The sequence below is a fragment of the Dipodomys ordii genome, unplaced genomic scaffold (assembly GCF_000151885.1).
Source record: "Dipodomys ordii isolate 6190 unplaced genomic scaffold, Dord_2.0 Scaffold2, whole genome shotgun sequence".
Lineage (NCBI taxonomy): Eukaryota > Metazoa > Chordata > Mammalia > Rodentia > Heteromyidae > Dipodomys > Dipodomys ordii.
This window is the reverse complement of record NW_012267218.1, coordinates 19,000,462-19,014,445: the sequence shown is the minus strand read 5'-3', so window position 1 is coordinate 19,014,445 and position 13,984 is coordinate 19,000,462. Positions and strand designations below refer to the sequence as shown.

At 36.5% G+C, this 13,984-nt stretch overlaps 1 protein-coding gene across 8 annotated transcripts in view; it reads left to right on the top strand.

Moving 5' to 3' along the window:
• Nucleotides 1–13,984, top strand: part of Nrxn3 (neurexin 3) — a 1,505,050-nt gene that overhangs the window by 1,117,242 nt on the left and 373,824 nt on the right. For all 8 annotated transcript variants that reach the window (XM_013014269.1, XM_013014299.1, XM_013014277.1 and 5 more), the window contains one exon: nt 11,238–11,419. In XM_013014269.1, the coding sequence (XP_012869723.1) occupies nt 11,238–11,419 (182 nt within the window). The remainder of the gene's footprint in view (nt 1–11,237; nt 11,420–13,984) is intronic.

Below are 13,984 nucleotides of genomic sequence, written 5' to 3'. Positions count from 1 at the left end.
TTTCGTGTCTTCACTATTGCATGCATTTCCAACAAGTGTACATGGCACATCTCTTTCTGTCTCACTCACTCCTGACCAGGTCATTTTCTTCAAACACAGTTTCCACAGTCCCAAGTGGTCATTTCCCAACCCCTTTCATGTTAATATTCTTCTGTTAAAAACTTGACATGGAGTATAATAATTTAAAAGCTGTGTCCAGAAAGTAAGAAAAACATCATTGGATGTGAATTGTAGGTGTGATTCTGACAGAATTTCTGCCACAGAAACAAAAACACTTCTAAGGAAATCACTGAAGTATTCATTAAGATACAGACTTCAATGTTGTATTCAGTACTCTGGACAGCTCCCAACAGCCTAGTTCCAAGCATTGTCTTTGCTCTTCTTAATAGGTCAGCCTAAACACTACCCTCAGTGATTGTGCCATTCCATTGAAATTTTATACATTGAATTCTCTGACTCTTAGGAATTTTGACTGTGGTCATTTTAGTAGATATTTTTTAAAATTATTTATTTTTTATTGTGAAAATACCATATAGAAGGGTTATATTTACATGGGCAAGATAATGAGTACATTTCTTATCAAGCATTGTTGCCTCATAGACCTTTACACTAGTAAAGCAAAACTTTCTTTGCTCTTCCTTAGCAAATCTTACACTCTTTTTATCTTTCTAATTTCAATAGTGGCAGCAGCCTTCTTATTCTTACTAGCAGTGAAAATTATTTTCCAATCCTCCACATTCTCCCTAATACATATTATTTCTTTATTGACAATAATTATACTCAAGTGAATGAAGTAATTTTTCAGGATAGTTTTGGTTTGCATTTCCTTATCAGTTATTCACATTGAGGATCTTTTCATGTGCTCATTGGCTATATGTTCACTTTTTCTGGATAAATATATGTTCAAGCCCTTTTCCCTTTTATATTCTTTGGAATTGTTGGGACTCAAACTCACGGCCATGCACTGGCCATTTTTTAAGCTTTTTCTTTGGTTGTTTATTTGTAGGTATTCTTTATAGATTCTGAATATTAATCCCAATTTATCTGATTTTTGCTTTTGTCACTCACCCTTTTGTTGTCATATAAAAAATATTGTGAAATTCAATGTCATGAAGCTATTCCAATTTTCCAATTTTGGGGTTTTAGCTCTTCGATATATGACTTTGCTATATTTGAGCTTATTTTTGTGTGTGTTTTATACATCCCAGTTTCATTCTTTTCCTTATGAATATTTGTGAAAAAATTCTCATTTTTCAAATTTGAAAATGTGAATTGTGTTGTGCACCCTTGTCAAAACCATTGGTTCATCTTTGGGATAATGACATGCTATTGATTTCTCTGAAATAATATGTTGAATAGTACTGTAATAATGAACATCTCTCTTCCTAAATTTAATGGCAAAACACATGTAATTTTGCTACTTAGTATATTTTAAGCTTGCTTTTGAATGTCACTATCATGATTGGAACATTTTGTTCAATTCCTATTTTAATTAAAAATTTGAATGAACAGCTCTAGGATTTTTTAAAATCCTGGATAAAATTTTATTCTAATTAGTTGCTGTAAAAGTTAAAAAGGTAGATACTTTTACGTTGACATATACTGTCTTCCATATTTCAAGTGTTTTGTATTATTCTTTAAATAAATCTTTGAAATACTCAGAAAATGTTATCAATTCATAAGTTAGAATAATGAAGGTGTTTTATGTTTGCTTAACAGTTGTTGCTATTGTTTGAGATAGGCTCGTCTAGAGCTTAGTATTTAGCCCCGGCTGGTCTCAAACTCATTATTTTCCTGTCTTAGTCATCCAAGTACTAAGATCATAGGCTTATAACACTAGTCTCAGATTGGAATTTTGTTTGCATGGTATAGCTTTATCATGCATTGTAACTATGCTGGATTTCTAAATGAATCACAGATATCCCACTTCTTTTGGGCTACTATGACAACATAGCCAAAACTTAGTATCTTTGGAAACAACAGAAAATTGTATCTCACATTGCTGCCACCTTGGAGATTCCCAAATCAAGGCAAATTCCACTGCTGGCTGGTGAAGGCCTGTGTTCTCACAGACAGTATCTTTTCCTTCAGCCTCACCTAGGTTGATATAGATTCTTTTTGGGGGGTGTCCGGTCGTGGGGCCTGAACTCTGGGCCTGGGCACTGTCCGTTAGCTCTTAAGCTCAAGGCTAGCGCTCTACCACTTGAGCCACAGTGCCACTTCCGGCTTTTTTTCTTTTTGCTTATGTGGTGCTGAGGAATCGAACCCAGGGCCTCATGGATGCAAGGCAAGCGCTCTATCACTGAGTCACCTTCCCAGCCCTGGTTGTTATAGATTCTAACAATACAAACCATCAAAATTTCTTTGTCAACAAGAGCATTGTCAGTGTAACAGGGATCTGAAAGTACATGAATTACTGTGTGTGTGTCACTTCTTAGGCTAAAGTCTATCACCATCCTTCTTCATGTTTCTTATGAGCTCCTTGAACCAAAACTTACCTGTGCCAGGCCTTGTGGATATTACAAGGTGTTCATCACTATTTAAGGTTCTTCCAAATATGAAAGGAAACAAATTTGAACTGGCTTTGACTGAACACATTAACTACTGAAAATATTAGATAAGAGATGTAATCATTAATATGGGCCATTGAAAACAAGTACTTGAAAAACATTTCCTCTGTGTGTTGGGTCATCAGTTTGCCTTGCCTTCCTTTTTTAGTTGTAATGGTCCCTGGGCTTGAACTCAGAGCTTGGGTGCTATCCCTTAGCTTTTGTGCTCAAGGCTAGCATTCTACTTACCTCTTGAGCCACATTTTCACTTCTGGCTTTTTTTTTTTTTTGGTAGTTAATTGGAGATGAGAAGCTCACAAATTTTCCTTTGCCAGGCTGGCTTTGAGCTCTGATTCTCAGATCTCAGCCTTCTGGGGAGCTAGGAAAACAGGTGTGAATCAACAGTACCTGGCTGCCTTCATGTTTTGAATCAGGATTCATTTCCTCACAAATTCTTCCTGATAATGGAAAAGGTGACTACCGTGACTGTGTGCTTTTCATGTCACAGCCTCATTATCTGAAAAATACCAGTGGAGGATTTCTCTGGCCCCATGTGAAAAAACAGAAAATCTAATATTCAGTAAGCTGTTCTGATTGGCCCGAACTTTGATTAATTTACTGCAGCCTAGCCCAGCTAATTGCTGGGGTATGAATGCAGGGAATTACAATGTCGGAACCAGAAATTTACCATTTCAGTCAGGCCTTTGCCTTTTTTTGTTGCTGTTTTTGCTTTAGAGCATTAAGTTATTTTTGTTTTTTAGTGCTGGTATTTTTTTTCGCCTGATCATTGTCTCATGCTTTTTTGCTCAAGACTAGCATTCTACCACTTGATCCACAGCTCCACTTTCAGTTTTTTGATGGTTAATTGGAAATTTTTAGACTTTCCTCAGATCTCAGCTTCCTGAGTAGCTAGTATTACAGGCTTGAGCTGTCAGTACCCAGATTTTAGTGTTTTTTTTAAGTTATTTTTAGTTATCTAAGATATTTATTTAAGTTATTTTTCAGATCATATCACACATTTTGCTTTGGCCTGGTCTGGCTTCAAAGAACGATCATATCTCTACCTATGAAGTAGCTGAGATTATAGGCATGAGCCACCTTGCCCAGCAAGAAGTCAACAATCTTTTGGGGCACTGACAATTTCCATTCAAATCATGTGCTTCGGTTTAGAAAAAATTGTGATTTCTATGTGAAGGGGCTTAATGATTCCAGATGAAAACAGAAAATAGTCTCAAGTTATAAAGTTTAGGAAGTCCTTTCATTTTGAGTTGCCTATCACAATATGTCAATACTGAACTATTTCTATTTCTAGAGCACTATTCTTGTGTGTGTGCAAGGGGGAATAATTATTTTGATTTTTCTACAACTCATTAAGACTATTACAAGATAGAAGTAAAGCTAAATGATGTTTTGCTGTATAGAATGTGGGTATAATAGTTGTATGGCTTCCTTTTTTAAAATTCTGGGATATTTTCTACAATTAAGAGTCATGTGCTTTAGGTAATAAAGAGTTATTCCCCTTCAAAACCTTGACACTTCCAGGACAATCATACTTTCATACTCTTATGAACTATACTCACAAATAAACCAAAGTTATCTGTGGAGAGCCTCTGGCCCTTGCAAGTATGAAATCAGGCATGTAAATCAAAGTGTGGAAATAAGCAACTGTATTTCATCTGTATTGCTTTTCCAGAGACTATTCAGTACTTAGAAATCCCTTGATTGCTCATCTTAAAGTGGTTCAAAGCTGTGAATACAAGTAGATAGATAAATGTGCTATGAACTCCCCCCTTTCTTCCAACCATGTCCCTTGAGATACCATCAGAAGAAGTGTGTTGAGAAAAAAAATTATGCTACAGAAAAGTCTGATGAATAATTATAGAATGATCATTTTGCTGTCTTTTCATTCATTTCTATTTTGCCTAAGGATATGTGTATATATGTCTTACTCTTGAATTCTGTATGACTAAAATAAGATGATAATCATACCATATATCTATATATCCTTATGAAGTCAAATGCAAGAGGTTCTCATTGATTCATGTTTTTCTACGAAAACAATTTCAGCATAACTTAGGAACTGAAGAGTGGCACCAAGCAGCATGACTCAAAATGGGTGTAATTCCTTTATCTGAGCTTGCCAAGAATTTTCTGAGGAAAAAAAAATCATTCAAAAGTCTTTGTAGCTAGATATCGCTTATAAATTGAACTCTGTGTTCTACTACAACACAAGAAATGTTGTGAACCCTAGTTGGTGAGTGCTTATAAAATATTTCCAAAGTGAGGTGAAATAACAGAAGGCTGAGCTGGATTAGTCAGTGTTATCATTAGAAAAGCTGGAAGTGGAGCTGTGGCTTCAGTGGTAGAGCACTTGCCTTGAGCAAAATAGGTTAAGAACAGCATCCAGGCCCTGTGTTTAAGGCCCAGGACTAGCATACACACACACACACACACACACACACACACACACGAAGAAAGAAAATTCAGATGAGTTTCTAGGACTGATCTATCAATACAGTGAAGGTTCAGAACATAAATCTTGTTGAGTTCAGCAATGAAACTTGACTTACCTGTCCTTACCTACTTTACATTGTCGTTCAGGCATGCTGCTACAAAATGACGTAGTATTTTCCTATTATCTACGCAATCCTCCAATAGACTCTATATTATCTGCAGATTATTTATAACAATTAATGCAATGTAAGTGCTATGTAAATAGTTGTACCTATATTGTTTAGGGAGTAATAATAAGAAAATCCATAGATGTTCCTTTGTGGATTTTCTGATGTAAGATATTTCTGAAATAATGTATTACTGAAAACATCACTCTCTCTATGATAAGGAAAGGTCTGGGTGCATTTGTCAGCATTGCTCCATGTATCTGGTAATGATATGCTTTTTTTAAAATTCCAACTTTTGGGGAGTAAGATAACAGAGCAATAAGTTGTCTCAGTCTGTGGTTCAGATTTGGAAACAGCACACTTAATTGTTTCTTCTTTATTGCCTGTTGGGGAAAAAAATCCATCACAGTATTCTCATCAGCAGTTCCAAGGTTATTTGAAAGATTACCAAAACATATTATATCCATGAAGAATATTCTCCTTTGATAATATTTATCACTAAAATTATATAAGGACTTTTATTTTTACTCACAGCATAACTGTTCATAGAACTCCATTTCTTCTTGTGTCTGATACTTTGTATTGCACAGGGCTTCGCTTGACATATGTGTGAGTAGATTTCATACTCTGTTGAACCAGTATTGGCTTTATTGAAAGGTTTTTGATTTTAAAAAGTTAGGTTTTGTCCTAGGACAAAAGCCTCTGTAGACTGAGAAGTAATGTTTTGTTTGTTTGTTTTAGCTTAATGTACACTTAGCTTTTCCTTCAAGAGAGGAACAGAGATTGTCACCTATAGAGAAAGCCTCCACCTTTCCTGAGCATGGAGTAATAAATGGAGATTGGCTCTTCCTAAGATTAATTGGACTTAGATATTGTCTGTGTCTCAGTTTACTAACCAGCAATTATTATTTTTTTGTACTCTTTTTTTTTTTGGTCCGGTTGTGGGGCCTGAACGCTGGGCCTGAGTGCTGTCCCTCAGCTCTTCAGCTCAAGGCTAGCACTGTACCACTTGAGCCACAGCACCACTTTCGGCTTTTTTTTTCTTATATGGTGCTGAGGAATCGAACCCAGGGCCTCAGGCATGCAAGGCAAGCACTCTACCACTGAGCCAACTTCCCAGCCCACTAACCAGCAATTATGCCCATTTCTTTGCCAGAGAAAAAGAATATTCCTGAACTAGTAGGTAGGCTTTTTACGTTAATTTCATTTGCTTAAGTTTGCTTTATTTAATACTTTCTTATCATTGATTTCTTTTGTTTGTTTGTTTTTTAACTTAAGAGTAGACAAAGTACATCAATACACCAGCCATTCAATAAATACACTGGAGGGTGTGGGTGAAATCTTTATCACTTGCCCTCTATTCCCTACTGACCCTCTATATGCTCAGGCCTTGTTCTGTTTTTCTATCTGCCACTCATTCTTTCTTGCTCTTTGTGGAACCCTTGGTTACTAGGGATTTCTTTATAAAAAAGTGTCAACCCTAGCTCAGTAGGACAGCCTGATGTAAGGGAAAGGGGGAAGATCAAGAAAGAGGAATCTGATTCTCTTCTTACTTCTGCCAGTTAGCACCAGCTCAAGTTGCTGAATCCCTCCAAGTCTCCATTTACATTTTAGTTAAAATAGTAACAACAATATTTACCATTGAAACCTTAGAGACCCTTGAACAAAAAGGTATTAAATGAGACAACCCCTAGAGGAAGTAATTTGAAAGTCACTCAGTAGGTCTGATTTTGTGTCAGTACCATGCTGTAGTTGTTACTGTGGATGTACAGTTTGAAGACAAGGACTGCGATATCTCTGGCCTTGCTCTACAACCCCTCTCCACGCCCCCCAGGATTGCTTTGGCTGTGTCAGGTCTTTTGTATGTCCATATGAATTTTAAGATTTTTTTCTATGTCCATGAAAGAATATCATTGGAATTTTTATGAGGATTCTCTTGAATCTGTACATAGTTTTTGGTCGTATGGCCATTTTAACCACATTTATTCTGCTGATCCATGAATATGGGAGGTATTTCCCTCTTCTAGGGACTTCTACAGTTTTTTTCTTGGAGGCAAGGATGAGAAAGAGTGATGAGATGGATATGATCAAACTAGATTATATGCATGTGTGGGAAATGGCACAATGAAATCGGTTACTATGTATGATTTGATATATTCTAATTAAAAAGGGAAAGAAATTCACTCAGGAAATTTGCTCATGGAAATATTAGTTCTTACTGTTAGGAAAAAATGAAAGTGATATAACCTCCAAACAGCTTGATGAATAGGGAAAAGAAAGGGAACCATAGAACAAACTAAATCTTAAAAATGAGTGACTGTATTCGTTAAGCAATCATTAGTAAATTCTTGTGCCTTATGTCTTCATTTGCTCAAAGGGACTTGTCAGCATCAACGCCATAAATCTGCCCATTTTGATTTTGTTAGCTATATTCTAATTGGTTTTAGTTTAATACCATGTCTACTGGTAGAATTTATTTTATGTTACTGATTATCTATTTTCTAAAAGTATTTATAAACTTACAATAAAAATATATGGTTAAGATATAATATATTCATAAACTGCTTTGTTAAATGGCAATTTCTTGGTATAGCTACTTAAAGATAATAATAAAGAATTATAGACAAAAACCTTCCATTGTGGAGAAGCTTAATGGAGTAATCAAATAGAAATATGGGACCTGAACTAAGTAGCTCATGACTCTAATCCTAGCTACTCAGATGATGGAAACCTGGAGGATTATGATTTTAAGCCAGCCTTGGCAGAAAAGTCCAGAATATTCCATTTCTAAATAACTAGCAAAATGCTGGATTGGCAGAGTTGTTCAAGTGTTAAAGTGCTAGACATGACATAAGCAAACCAAGTTAGAGCATGAGACCCTGAGTTCAAGCCCTTATCCACCAAAGAAAGGAATAAAGAACCTGAAGTAACAGAGGAAAGCTCATACAATACTGTCAGGAGATTTTTCACTACCTTTTGAGTCATGTTCAAAGAGACTAGAGGACTCTAACATCTTGCTTTGTGATCCAATTTTATATAGCATAACTTTTGAACACGAAGTGTACGGTTTTAATTTACCATTCTATCTGCTATACTCATTCACAAGTAATATATTTAATTCTCTTTTAGTTTAGCTCTCCCAGGTTTCACCCTGGGAGATATTTCTAAAACTTGGCTTATTTTTAACAAAAATAAAAATTAATTCTGGGTAGGCTAGTTTGCATTTAAGAAAACTGAGAACAAATAACAAGTATTGACTTTGAGGGTTTTTTTTGGGGGGGGGGAAATCCATTTGAACTATAATTATTTAATGGAGAAAATAATGTATAGATGGATTTCAAGTAGTCAACTATATTTTCTAACTAACATTTCTTTGTTTTGTATATGCGAAGAAGCACATGTATGTGTGCATTATTTTGATATCTAAAATAAATCTTAAACATGACCATAATTATGTCCTGTTGATCTCCCCCAAAATTAATAGGTGAGTTGGTGATAAACAGGAGGTGGAAACAGCATTATAAAGGCAGTGCCTTGGGGTTTACAAGTCCAGGCAACACCAGTGCATATATATTTTGTAGCAATAGATCTTTGGTTTGTTTGTTTTGTTTCTATGGAGTATGAACATAACTCTGTAGCAGAACCTACTATATGTTGGTGATAGAATTGGGTGAGATTTCATAAACGGGCATGAACTGTCAAGGCTGATTTGCATTTTTGGTGATTTTTATACATTCATTGCTTTATAACCTCTGGTTTTTCAAATAAAGAATAATAAAAGGAACCAGTCATGACATCTGCTATTGTCTACACAAAGGGACTTTTTAAAATTCCTCACAGATGTGGAGCTATTAGGATAAATCACTTCACTCACATTTCTAATTTTAAGAAGCTTTGTGGGTGTTTGTGGATAGTACAGAGCAGACATTGTTTGGCCTATAGACTTTATCATAAACTTTGCATACCACAATCCCAATTCCCCAGATGGCTTTCTAGAGACCAACCATTAAGGCTAGAGAAATTCATAAAAGGAAATCAATGTTCTACCCCTATGAAGTACACAAAATGAGCACACTGAAGCAAGAGAATAGTGACCTTCCAAAAAAGAGAAATAAACCTCCATGGACCTCAGAATAAAAACAAAAAGGATGACACTTGACACAGACTCCTCCTAATTCTAGCCTCAAAGGAGTTTATTATTTCTAAGCAAGCTGCACATTTCTTCTTCAGCCCACATTCTTCTACCCAATGCTTTCTATAAATGAACTCTGACAATAAATCTGACCAGTACTTGAAGTTTCTAGTGAGCTATCTTAGGATGTCTTTAGCTGAAAATATCCAGATGGTTATTTAATATAGTTTTAAAACTATTTGAAGTGTTGGATTATGTTCCCTAGGATTCACACAAAAAAAGTCTCTGCCAAATGTTCTTTGGGCTTTGATATATGCAGCATATGGAATTTCTTGCTATGGGTAACAGGCCAAAAACTCCAGAGAGAGGCAACAATGGGATGATCTAGTTTGGCTACCAAATCTGTGTTTGTTCCTAACTCAGAATTTAGAACTTGTTGCTTAAAACAGACTTTACATTTCTCTGAAATGAAAATATTTTTCATGTTTGGCTCCCTGTTTGTTCTTGTGTGAGAAGTTTAAAAAATATATTTTAGTAACTTCTGGGTTCATACTGATAAAAATGAAAGCATTGATTAAACCTACCAGGTGTGATTGACAAAAACACTATGAAAAAATTAACTATCCTTGGTTATTTTTCCTACATTCTTCTATAGCTTCCCTTTGAAACTTAGTTTGAAGAAGAAGATGGAAACTGTTATTTTAAAATCTTGATAAATAATACCACTAGGGAAAAGTTCATTAGTTCAAAAATGGACGTAAATGGAAATGAATTTTGCTACCACGTTTTCAATAGTAAGATAGATAAATCCTTTAAGTCATAAAAGTTCAGCATTACTAGGCTACCAAGACTCCCAGATCCAAAATGCTACATGATTGGGATCTTTGTTTGCATGTCACCAATGGAAAAATTCCACAGCAATCTTTATAGCATGTGTCACCATCAAACCACAGGTACATCACATGAAATGGCCTATAGGCTGTGCGTATGAGATATAGGTACATAGATATAGGCCTATATATATCTATAGATATATATCTATAGTATCTATAGATATATATGTATAGATATAGTATCTATAGGTATATCTATAGATATATATAGGCCTATATCTCGATATCTATAGATGTACAGATATCTATATATCATATATATGTATATATATATGATATCTATATATAGATATCTATATATCATATATATGTATATATGAAACATAAAGGAATTTTGTGCTTAGAGTTGTTGTTCTCCACAAGGTTTCTCATTATAGCTATACAACCATTACAAGATCTCAAAATATCTGAAACACAAAATGCTTGCAGTCACAGGTATTTTGCATAAGGAAGGCTCAACCTGCTTAACGTGGTCTCCTCTAGCCACAGCTTCCTTTTCAGAGAGAGTGGAAGGCAATACAGGCATGAGAGAAACGGTGCCTTGGTACTTTCTCATGCATTCATTGTGGTGAATGCCTTTCCTGGAATGTCTCTCGGCGGGTCCCTGCATCCCTGGGAAGCTCCTGGCTCTGCTAACCAGAATACTTTGATAGTTAAGAGATGGGGGGGAACACAGTGTTCATTTTTTTTAGCTATCCTAGACAAGATGGAAAATTTAATTCTGCGGTTGCCAAAAGACAGAAGAGTTAAGTTGTTTGTCACAATGTACCAAAGCTCTTAGACATAGACTGGTATTTACCTTCTGCTATTCTTCAGTGGCAATTAATGATGTTAGGAGTATCTTTCCATCATCCGTGTTTCTTATTTCTTTTTCTGCCATCTTTAATTTGAAGTAAAAAATCCTTTTTGAGGCTTTTGGAAGCCATCTCCCTCTGAAATTAAATCCTGTGCTGAAAGGTCATTTTGTAGTTTCAATAGTGTGCTAGTGCTGGTGATGTACAATACAGTTGTCTAATGTCTCATTCTTTCCTTCCTTTCCCAGCTGGTGCTACCTACATCTTTGGGAAGAGTGGTGGCCTCATCTTGTACACCTGGCCGGCCAATGACAGGCCCAGCACACGCTCTGACCGGCTTGCTGTGGGCTTCAGCACCACTGTGAAGGATGGCATCTTAGTCCGCATCGACAGTGCTCCAGGACTCGGTGACTTCCTCCAGCTTCACATAGTAAGTACCTGGCCTTAGCCTGGATTCTCTTGTCTTCCTGGTGTTCTGAGTTGGTGAGTCCAAGAAACATGGTACACAGATCTGGCAAAGATGCACTTGCTTATGAAAACTGCCTTCTATTGTAAGAACTGCCATACATACCTCATACATGTCTCAGTAAAATACATTAGAAATGCCTCCCTGCTCCCTCCCCAGTAATACAGAGAAGGAAAAAGAAATCCTTCTCTTCTATATTCTTAGCTGTGTGGCTTAACATGTCTAGCAGATCACTGTACACAAGGATTTACCTAGTGTGACTCTACTTACCTGATGCAGGTAGCAAATGGACATTCCAACTGGAAGGTAGATGATCTTCTAGTCTGAGGGCTGGCTTATGTGCTGTGAAGGGTCTTGCAGGCCTCTGTTTGTTTTATCATAAACACCACACGGCAAATGTCACTTGAGATGTAAAGAATTGTGATTGAAAACTGAGGTCATAATGCCAAGAGACAGTACAGTGATGAGTTAAGTGACCCATGCATATTGTATATTGATATTTGTCTTTAAGTCTTGTATCCACGAGCCCAATAGGACTGTATTTCAGTCCCTGCAGATCGTAAGAGTATAGTACCAGTAGAAGGAATTAAAATGATCTGGAGGAAAATATGAGTTCGTGATGAGGATAGAAAATATTTTTATAGCAACAATTAACCCATTTTATCACCTGTGCAGTTTGCAGTTAAGAAAGTAGGCTAAAGAAAGATATGATTCTCATTCATAAGTACCCCCCCAAGCATAGTCTCCAAGAGCAAAGAGAGGGATTGTTCTCATTAGTTAGTGATGACACGGCCAGAAAGAATGGATTTAATTTGGAGCTATAAGAATTCAGTTTAAATAGCAGGGAGAAAAAAAAAAGCAGTTCAGAAAAAGGATCACAGGGGATTTTCACTGACTTCCAGAAAGAGGAAAAGGAATACTGACCTGGAATCTTTGAATGGGTTTTGCTAAGCACAAGTCCCGGGAGGGAAGTTGGGGTGACAGGAGCAATATGTAAGATTTCCTTACTGGTTCTTTAGGATTGGAGGTGGCATAGTAGAAAGCCCAGATCCTTCGTATCCCCCTCGAGCAACCAACTTTCCACCCACCACACGGTGGAAATGGGAATCATTCCAATTACAAGGCTTGAGTTAGAAGCACATCTGGTCCTGGTCGGAAACAGAGCAATTCCTTTGTTTAGGAACCTGGAAAGGACGGTTTAGAAATGATCACTTTCAAAGGGAAGAAGAGGGAGTTATGAATTTTTAATTCCTGAAGAATTTTTAATTCCTTCTTACACACTTCAGGAAGCATATGTTGCTATAAGCCTGAGCTTAGACATAGCAAAAAACCATGCCAAGAAGCAAAGAGAAAGGCAGTTATAGTTATGATGGTTTATCTTTATTTGGCCTCTAAGAACCTTCATAATTTACAAAAACTCAGTGAGATTTATGCTGCATAGAATTTAATGACCATTCCATGGCAGCCTCGCTAGGCTATTATTACCTCCTCACTTGCATTCTCACCATGATTTATCTTCGGGTTTTGTTCAGCGTGTCTTACTAAGGAAAATATGATTTGGCACAGCCAAGAGCATCTTTTTAATTCAGACAATGTGCTACTAGTGTGTACCCATCGTTCCCAGTTTGCATTTTGGAGGGAAGATTTATGATTAGGAAAGGGGGTTGGGACCAGGTATCTTAGCTCATGCCTACTTGGGAGGCAAAGAAGAAGAGAATCATGTTTCAAGGCTCGTGTCAGTAAAACGTTAACAAGAATTCATCTCAAGTAATAAGGTAGGCATGTTAATACATGTCTTCAATCTCAGGGACATGGGAGGCAAAAATAAAAATAAAAAACCTAAAGCAAAAAAGGGCTGGGAAATGTCTCAAAAGGACTGGCAAGTTCTACTCCCTGAGTAAAGTCCATTATAGGAAGGAAGGAAGGAAGGAAGGAAGGAAGGAAGAAAGAAAGAAAGAAAGAAAGAAAGAAAGAAAGAAAGAAAGAAAGAAAGGAAGAAAAGAAAGGAAGGAAGGAAGAAAGAAAAGAAAGGAAGGAAGGAAAAAAGGAAAGGAAGGAAGGAAAAAAGGAAGGAAAGGAAAGAAGGAAAAAAGGAAAGAAAAGAAAGTGATTTTTATTGTTTTACAGCTTATTTGAAATTAGAAGTTTTTTAAATTGATATATAGATACTGGGAACTGGTAGACCATCCCAGTAGATTATGTGTTATTGGCATTATGTGCATACAATATTCTATATGAATAAAATAACATAACATATTGCCATCATGAAGTTCTGCCATTTCGTTACTGTGCTTCCCAAAGTGAATGCTTGTAAATATATTTGGGGGTTTCAAGTGATAGGCACTTGCTTGTATCTGTTAGGGTGACCCTTCTATAGATGCATGTGTAAGCTACTTTCTTTACAAAAGCGAGAGAACCAGAAACATTCCATCAAGATCTCTAGAACTTCCTCGGGGTAATATGAACTTAATCCAGTAATGGCACCATTGTGTGAACACTCGGGGAAATCCCAGCAGATTTTTCTACAGA